The 10,041-nt window shown below is 33.4% G+C and overlaps 1 protein-coding gene across 3 annotated transcripts; it reads left to right on the top strand.

Moving 5' to 3' along the window:
* The first annotated feature begins 3,008 nt into the window (after positions 1-3,008).
* On the top strand, positions 3,009-6,468 carry LOC122600569 (cold-responsive protein kinase 1-like). 3 transcript variants are annotated; one of them, XM_043773308.1, is made up of 9 exons: positions 3,009-3,411; positions 4,182-4,366; positions 4,469-4,573; positions 4,763-4,885; positions 5,012-5,130; positions 5,244-5,454; positions 5,547-5,778; positions 5,859-6,012; positions 6,099-6,468. In XM_043773308.1, exons 1-9 carry the CDS (start codon positions 3,023-3,025, stop codon positions 6,351-6,353), a joined length of 1,773 nt encoding a protein of 590 aa, XP_043629243.1. In that variant the 5' UTR covers positions 3,009-3,022; the 3' UTR covers positions 6,354-6,468. The 3 variants fall into 3 exon arrangements, with proteins under 3 accessions (XP_043629243.1, XP_043629242.1, XP_043629241.1); XM_043773307.1 differs by having other exon boundaries at positions 4,182-4,573; positions 4,766-4,885; XM_043773306.1 differs by having other exon boundaries at positions 4,182-4,573.
* The last annotated feature ends 3,573 nt before the right edge of the window (positions 6,469-10,041 follow it).

Genomic DNA, 10,041 nt, shown 5'->3' with positions numbered 1-10,041 from the left:
ATACTTGTAGCAAACAATCATACATGCTTAGATGTAAAAATTAAACAGTACATCTACAAACAAAAATTTCTAATAATCTACAATTAAAATTTACTAAAAATAAAAACCCTAGAAATTAATAAAACACTAAAAATAAATAAAACGCATAAATAAAGGATAAAAATGAACAAAATGAAGAACATAATACACGTACCAGACAACGCCTGTGTAGAAATATTCGGAACTACTTATTATCACTCGGAACGACTACTTGATTACCACTCGGAACGATAGATTTACGTTTTTTTTTTGATACTTCTTCATTAATTTCGGTGAAGATGACATACTTAATCGCCGGAAAAAACGAAGGTTAGGAAAATCGTAGGCCGGTGAAGTGATTTGGGGGAGAGAAACCCTAGAATGAATGTGTGTGTTGATTTGGGGGAAAGGAAGAAAGTCGGGGAAATGAACGAGAGGGGGGAGAGGAAGAAGGTCGGGGAAATGAACGAGAGGGGGGAAAGGAAGAAGGAACGAGAGGGGGACGTGTGAATTTACGGATATAACCTTCCGTGTGTTTTTTCATTATATACATCAATTTAATCTGAACCATTGATTACAAAAAATGAAAGGTTGGGATGTGTCCCTTAGTTTCCATGGAAAATAGTGGACTCAAATGAATAAATCACTAAACATGTAAACATATCATTTTTCCTAAATTTATTTTCATATATAATGTAACATTTTTTAGTAAGTATAATTTCTATAAGGTTGATGGTCTATTTTAATAAAAAAAAATACATATTAAAAACTTGTAACATATTAATGCTAATATAATAAGATACTAATATAATAATAGAAGTTAACAATAAAAAAGCCATTCGAAAAGCATAATACTAACTGATGATTACAGATAGAATTCGGTTAAGCAAAAAATAATATGATTTATACTTTAGTGCGCATTTAGAATACCACCAAATGGGTGGTTACGAAATCCATGCGATATTCAAGGTGCTTTTATGTTCCTTTGATAATTAATTTTTAATTGTATTTATAAAATTACGATGTTATCCTTAATCATTTAACTAACTATTAGTTCTCGCAGTTCTCGACAATTTGATGGTTCTTATTTTATCTTTTGACTATATATATATATTTAAAGTTTGTTTAACGGCCATAATTTTATAAGATTGGTATTAAGAATGTTGTCATTATTAGTCCACTTGTCAACGTAGTTTATTGTTAATAATCCATTTTTAAAACAATGACTAGTAACAATATTGTCACCTTCTTGTAAGTTTCTAAAGAAGCTGTGGTGCAAGATGGAGGTGACAAAGTGGTAATCATTTATTTGTCTATAACTTTATAAGATTGGTATTAAGAATGTTGTCGTTATTAGTCCACTTGTCAACGTAGTTTATTGTTAATAATCCATTTTCTTTCCTCCTTTTGTTTTTGTCGATTTGTATCAAGGGAAAGAAGAGAATACTTGATTCTTGGTATATATTGTTTGATGATGATAAAATTCTAAGTCTTTTATGTCGTATATAATCTAATGTAAATCAGATTTTTAATCAAGTATTAAGGACATAAAAGTTGGTTTCAAAGGTTGTTAAGTACTGTTTGATTATTAGCATAAACATGGCTGATTAAAAGGTGCTTTTTGAAGAGTTAGTAAACCAAGACGATTAGAATGAAGGGTGTAACACGGAATGGAGGCGTTTTTGGGCCCTTGCAGGCGCCTCGGCTTATTTTTGCCTTACCAAGGAAACTTAGGAGCAAGGGTGTAGTTGACTAGTTTTATCGGCAAAAACCATCGGCAAGCATCGGCTAATCGGCTACGCTATAGCATCTCCATCGGCTTGTATCGGCAAGTTTAATCGGTTAGTATTGGCTATATATATCGGCTAGTTTTGGCCGATCCTTGTGAACGTTGGGAGCGTGTACTTTGTGACCGTTTTTTTTTTGTTCTTGTGCTCGCCGGAAACCAAAAAAATATTTGGGGGTTTTCAATTTTGAGGCTTGATCTACGTTTTTCTTGGCTTCTATTGCCGGAATATGTGCCGATAAAACTTGCCGATGCTCCTAACGTGATATATCACCCTTTCCGGTGAGATTCGAAACCCCTTTTTGGGGTTTTCGGTCGTCGCCGGCCAAAAACATTCACTTTTTACGGTCAAAACTTTGTTTGGCTTTGCAACGGTGTATCTGGCTATTTCAAGAAGGAAAAATAAAAATAAAATAAAATAAATAGTGATGATAAAATGGTGTAGAATGTAGATTCATAATAATTTAATAACTTTGCAACAATAATTGGTGAAAAACTGAAAATGGACATGTTGCTTTCCATAATCAGAAGGCATTCGATCAGTTTCTATCTTAATTAATTCCAAGTATAATTTGAAGTTTTGAACTACGATTATGAAGGCATACATCCTTCTAGAAATACTAATTGATCGATAATCATATATATCCCTTATTATTCTTACGATGAAGATGCTAATATCGTATACTCAGTTTTATTTTCCATTCTTACTTTGTTTTCTTTACATTTTAATATGTTAATTAGCATCATCAATTCATCATTCGCATATATAGAGAATTTCATTAAAAAGGTGAAAGAACAGATAGTCAGATACTGAAAATTGGGGAGTCTGCAACCAAGCAAAACAAACAGATATGACAAATTTATATCTTCAAAGTTGTTAAAAGGTCAGATTTGACTACTTTTATATATATGTTAAAATTTAAAAAAAATGTTATATTAATAATAGGGTTGGTGGCTGATTCATAAGACGTCTGATACAATCCATTTGAATTGAATTCGAGTCACATCTGTGTGTCTGAATTATTAAGATGTTTTTAGAAAGTTCCGAGTTGCATTCTAACCATTCCTATAATTTAGAAGTAACGTAGCATGTAGTTCCAAAAAAATGCCACATCATCTAAGAAGACTTTTAAAAAGTCCAATAGTCCATTCCTGCCCCTGTATATGTACATACTGCTTTTATTCTTCTTGCTTAGCAAAGCAAAGAAACAGAAAAGCATGAAGCAAGTCGAAAATCTTCGATTGTCGTGGCTAACGACCACCCTTGTCGTAATGGTGCTCGTAACCAATAATGCGGAATCACAACCTACAGCTGAAAGAAATAGCACTCTGATGTTTTTTCAATGTACTAGGAATTACTATCTGAATGAAGAGTCTTACATAACCAACCTTAATGCCACCCTTACTAAATTGCGTTCGCAATTAACCACAAGCAGTAACGCTGAAGCACACATCACAGATGGTGATGCCGTGTGGGGAATCGCTTGGTGCAGGGGGTATCTTTCTGTTCCAGAATGTCTAGATTGTTTCGACTATGCTGTTGGTCAGTTAAAAACATGTGGATCTGGCAATGTTGCGCATGTTATTTACAACGACTGCAATGTCAGGTGCATATCTATCTATAGTCTTTTTTTCAACGGCCAACAAATTGAAAATGTCCAGGCATGATGGTGACCCAATGGCAAAAGACCATCGCCAGCTAAGGCAAATATATATATAGTGTAGCTTAGTTATTTCTTCTTGTTTTACATATAACCTTAATTAGCTTGGTTGATAAAGTTACTTCCTATTTGAACTTTGATATTCTGAGAATCGGGCCACTTTGCTGTTTCATTGGTTCAATCATTCTGATGAGATGATTGAACCGGTTCCATATATTCTTGTAAGCTATTATATATTCTTATAAAATGAAGTGGGCTTAGGTAAAGAAGAGAAGAAGTTAATATGAATGTAACAAGGTGCACATTAAGTAATGATTTAGTTGACTAATTAAATAATATCTTTAAAACATAGTTGGACTTGATGCAGTTTATGTAAGATACTTTTTCAAAAGAAACTCTTCACTATTTATCTTGTCGAGAGAAAGGAAGGACGAAGACTTGGTTGAGCCTGAACCTAGTCCTTTAGAGAGATCTCTGAATCCTGAAGTTAAGTCCCGGGATACGGACCTACCCTTCTCCTTTTGAGGATTGGATTGACTTGGTTAATGGTTATTGTGGAACGCGTATTGACCAAAAATATGTTGTTAATGGGTGTGTGCAAAACTTTTAACTTGTTAGGTGGTTCCCGGGTCATTTTAGGAAGAATCTTGCTAGACTAACATCTTGGTTTAATAGGAAATGTTCATCCTAATTAGGATTGTTTCAAATTGGTATAGGTATGAGAGCTATAACTTCATCCCTGGTTATAGTAATCGGGCTAGCAGGGCATTATGTGACAATGTAACATCCCTCCAGCCAACAGAGTTTCGAACAGCAGCAGATAAGTTATTACTGGACCTACAAATTGCTGCACCTAGAACGCCGAATTTCTATGCAGCTTCTACCAGGCAAATAGCTGATGGTAATGCAACCGTCTATGCATTTGCCCAATGTTTTCAAAACCAGACTGTGTGTTCAGAATGCTTAAAGTCGACATCTAGTGCTCTACATGATTGTCTTCCAGGTATTTCTGGCCGGGGAATGGACAACGGATGCTTCATGAGATATTCCAGCACTCCATTTTTTCAACAAAACCAGACAATGGATCTTACATCTCTTCTTTGGAATGGTGAGACATCTGCTCTTTTAGAAATGATCTTTTTCCATCTTTACTTTTTATTCTTAGTGATCGTATCTCTAATGCTGAATTACCAGCCTCTTGAATATAAAGGCCGAGACTATAAAATTATGCACTAATTCAGATATTATTATGTATATTTATATATCCATGAGTGTTTTGCCTTTCTATGCTTTGTAGAAGATTCAATCAATAAGAGATCCATAATTTGGGGAGTCGTTGGAGGTTTAAGCTTTTTGTTGCTTGTAATTGCATTTTTGCTATGGCGTTTTAGGTTGAGAATGGCAAATAGAAGCCAACAAGGTAATTACAAAATATAAATAGATTTACCATCCTCTTAAAGAGTTTTAGTTCTAATTTGCTATTCTAATTTATTATCATGATTTTTATGACATCTAATTTGTCTTTGCGGACATGGTGATAACCTAGACACACCAGAGCAAGTTGGGGCGGCAGTTAATTACAATTACAAACATCTGCAGTTGGCTACCAATAACTTCAGTGAAGAAAATATTTTAGGGAAAGGTGGTTATGGGGAGGTATTCAAGGTAATAAAAATTGATCTTTTGTAGCACGTAGATGTCAAGGTATAGTGCAGTAACTCAAGTAACTGCTTTGGAAGTAAAATGAGTCTGACTGATACAAATTGTTGTCATTTTAGGCAACTTTTGATGATCAGAAAGTTGTGGCAGTGAAGAAGCTTAATGTTGGATTTGCTGGAGCAAAAGTAGAATTTGAAAATGAAATCTTACTTATAAGTAACATTCACCATCGAAATCTTCTCCGTCTACTAGGATGGTCCAGTGAAGAGTCTAATCTTTTACTTGTCCTGGAATTTATGCCAAATGGAAGCCTTGACACGTTCCTATGGGGTATGTTGCTTCATAACAACTTAAAGTGTTAATCATATGTATCGTTTCTCACATAAAAAAACTTAACTTGCAAACATGTTTGATCATTATAGGTTCCAAAAAGGGTACCCTGAACTGGAACCAGCGATATGACATTATCTTAGGGATAGCTAAGGGTCTCGCTCATCTACATGGAGAATTCCATGTGAAGATCATTCATAGAGATATAAAGTCGAGCAACATTCTCCTTGATGACGATTTTCAACCCAAAATTGCAGATTTTGGGCTGGCAAGGTTTCAAGCGGCGGATCAAAGTCATATTACCACAAAGTTTGCTGGGACATTGTAAGTTGAAATTTTACAAAATATATGTGACTTTTATTATTCCTCGTGCATCAAGTTACTTAGATATTATTCTATACAAGGGGTTACACAGCGCCAGAATATGCACTTCGTGGCGCTTTATCAGATAAAGTCGACACTTTCAGCTTTGGTATCGTGGTTCTTGAAATTATTAGTGGTCGACGGTGTACTGACGTGGAATTTAATGGGATGTCTACCAATGGCCTTTTAGACCATGTAAGATATGTTTTCCTTCTCATTTTTTTATTTCAAGGAATAATCACTTTGATCTAATTAATTTTTTATTTTACAATTGGTGGCAGGCATGGAAGTTGTATGAAAATAAAGAATATATGAACTTGGTTGATGAGACAATGGATTCAAATCAATATGAAGATAAAAAGGTAATGGAGATAACTGAGATTGCATTGTTATGCACACAGGCGGCGGTTTCTAAGAGACCAAACATGGCTGAAGTAGTTTGGATGCTTTCAAATCATCCATCATTCGGGGACAGACAGCTAATAAGGCCTAACTTCATTGATCACAATAGGAAGGTTCATATAAGATCTTTATAGGATTCTATATATTGACATTGATAAGTAATGTTTTTGAGATATCAACTATTGGTACTATACATTGTGAAAAAGGCCAGAGATGTCCAAGTATATGTTTTGCAAGTTAAGATCTCAATATCGTGTATCATTTATTTTGGCTTTGGGCTTCACCTTAATAAAATTGACACATAGGGTGGGTGGTAGGCCTCTCCTTTGATAAGCCCTTTAAGTACTCATGCTATACATTTGTGGAAAAGTACCATGGATTTCACCTTAATGCGATACTTAGGCCTCAGCCAACCGACGAAGTCCTTCATGCTCTTCCTCACTGCCACATCAGCATTTCTCTCTCCTAAAACACCTCTTCCTCAATCACTATCAACCCCACCTCTTCCTCACCTCTTCCTTACCTCTTCCTCAACATTTCTCTCCTTTTCTCTCTCCTAAATATATATAATATACATATACTTACACTATACAAAAAAAAAACCAAAAGGAAATTAGTTGTTGGACCCACTCTCCCCCGTCGTCCCCCTTCCACCCATCAAAGCCCCTCCATCGACGGACTCGACGAACAAGGTGCTGCCAATGGCTTCGTCGTCGACAGAGGCCATGAACGAGCCACGAACATGCCGTTGGCAAAGGCCTTAAGGTGCACTCGTCGTGCCTTGCGTCGTGGCTTCGTGTCTTAGGGGCAAGAGATGAAAGTGTGGTGGTGTTTCTATGGGGACAAGAGATTATCAACCAATAAAAGAAAAAAGTTATGAGACCAAAATTAATAGAAAAAATATTCATTTCAAAGATGAAAAGTTTTGTTTTTATTTATGATTTAATAAAATTTAACCAAAAGGTTTTTATACTACTTTATAATATAATAAAATAAGATAAAATTTATGTTAATATAACATGAAAATGTCCATGTAAACATCACTTTTACCTCTATATTTCTTGAGTATTTACAATGTGGTAAAAGAATCATTATATGCTTTGGAATCATTATTTTCAAACAATGTCAACAAAGAATTGTATAAGAAATTTATATACACTAGTTTTATAAGATTTGTGCTAATATAACACAAGAATGTCCGTATTCATTAAATTATCAGTAACTAGTTTTTCTCACCCGGACGTTGAAATAGAAGCTGAAATGTTTATTGTGTGCGATAATATGAAAATTTAATTATAACGGGTTCACAAAAACATATGCAACCGCATGACCTAATTTGACATTCGCCTCTATTATACTCTCTATATTAAAATTTCACGTACATCGCACTTGCTCACAAACAATCTGTACTTTACAAGGCATCATTTAACACATGGTATTACAATCAAGGCCCTGTTTTTAAGTACGAGTTAAGAAAAAGCGCCCATAAGCTATAGTGTTATTAACAACGAAAAAGGGTCCAGAACCCAGACAATCACCACCAGTCGCTGTCACCTTCACCATTGTTGTACTACGCAAGCTCTCTTCTACTATATGTTTAATAAATTAACAAGATTTAGTAAATATTATACAAAAAAAAGTTTATTTATATGTATTTTTGTTTTATATTTGGCCAATCATTACTATTATTTGATATCACTAATCAATAGTGGTTTGTTCATTTACATCCATAATTTTCCATAGATCTAAGGGGCTTAATCTTAGCCCTTGGATCATTTCCATCAATGGCTAGGATCAAAACTTATCTCCTAATTTTAAGAAAAACACGCAAGGATATAATAGTAATTTGCACTTAAAAAAAAAACTTCTACCATACTCCAACCACTTTTCTTCTCCTTCCCCTAACCAAAACACACACATACAAATACACACTCTCTCCCTCTCTCCTTCTTCTCCCCTCCTCCTCCTCCTCTATAGATGATGACGACGACCACCACCACCATCTCCGACCATCACCACACACACACACACACACACACACACACACACACACACACACACACACACACAATTGCTCTCTTTCTCTCTCGTACGTTCAGTGACTCAGCTCTCTTTCTCCTCCTCCTCCGGCTACAACAACCACCACCATCTTCTGGATCTTCACTTCAAACCACTAGCAACAACAACAAATGGATGATGATGTTTTAGATATTATTAGAGTAAGATTTTATGGAGTTAGTTTTTGTTTATATATAAAAAAATGGATAAGCAAAACATTTTTTACCCATGATTGTTAGTTTTTTTTATATGATTTATATTTTTTCATATGATAAGAAGTTGTATCCTTGATTGTTGTTGTTTAAAGTTTCTTTCAAGAGTTTTGCTCACAAAGTGTACGTTTGATGAAATTTCTAAACCAAAGTTTATGTACTAAATCAAATTTGATTATATACGTATTTACAAATTATACAGCCAATCATACTTGATTGTACATGATGATGTTTTAGATATTACTATAGTGATATTTTATGTAGTTTATGTTTTTTATATAAAAAAATGGATAAACAAACCATTTTTATCCATGATTTGTAGTTTTTTTCTTTTATTTTTGTTTTTTCATATGATAAAAAGTTGTATTTTTGGTTGTTGTTGTTTAAAATTTTTATAGAGTTTTTGCCCACAAAGTGTTTGATGAAATGTCTAAACCAAAGTGTATGTACTAAATCAAATATGATTATATACGCATTTACTGTGTACAGCCAATCATTTCCATCGGCGATTAGGTTTTTTTTTATTATCATGGCTTACAAGTCGAATCATCAAATAGAAAACGGAAAAGTGTTGATGATAATTCCGACAAGTGTAATTTTGTTTCCGGCAACTGTAAAAATTTATTAAAAATCATATATGATTTTACGTATAAAATTGAGACAAGGCAAATGAGTTCTATACAAATAAACCTATTTAAAATCAATTTTGATTTTACGCATACAGTGTGAAAAACTTATAGAAAATCATATATGATTTTATGCATACATTGTCTATAATATGTATAAAATCATTTATGATTTTTCGTAGCACATTGAGTCAACCAAATGGCTTCCATATAAAGAAATTTATTCAAAATCATTTTTGATTTTACTCATAAAGTATGAAAACCTATTCAGAATCAACTATTCAAAATCAAAAATGATTTTACGCATACATTGGGGAAAAACTATACAAAATCATACATGACTTTTTATAGCACATTGAGACAAAATCAAATGAGTTTCATACAAAGAAAACCATTTAAAATCAAAAATGATTTTAAGAATATAATGAGAAAAAACTATATAAAATCATATATGATTTTATTCTTACATCTAGACAAAAAAAAAAGTGAGTTCAGTATCATTAAGCCTATTCATATATGATTTTGTAAAGGCTTCCATACAAATAAACTTATTCAAAATCAAAATTGATTTTAAGAATACACTGTGAAAAATTTATTCAAAATCATATATGACTTTACGTATAAAATTGAGACAAAGCAAATGAACTTATACAAATAAACCTATTTAAAATCAATTTTGATTTTACGCATACAGTGTGAAAAACTTATAGAAAATCATATATGATTTTACGCATACATTGTCTAAAAATAAACCTATTTTATCTTTTGAGAGAACAACAAAAATGATATACACAAAAATGTTTAAAAACAAAAAAAAAACAAATCAAAAAACAAAAAGACACACACACTTCCCTCTCGGATTAGCTTTTAGCCCCCAAGGGTTTAGATTTTAGGGTTTTAGAATACAACTTTTCTAAAATGTATGC

This window comes from Erigeron canadensis, chromosome 5, assembly GCF_010389155.1.
Source record: "Erigeron canadensis isolate Cc75 chromosome 5, C_canadensis_v1, whole genome shotgun sequence".
Classification (NCBI taxonomy): Eukaryota; Viridiplantae; Streptophyta; class Magnoliopsida; order Asterales; family Asteraceae; genus Erigeron; species Erigeron canadensis.
This window is presented reverse-complemented; position numbering and strand designations above follow the sequence as displayed.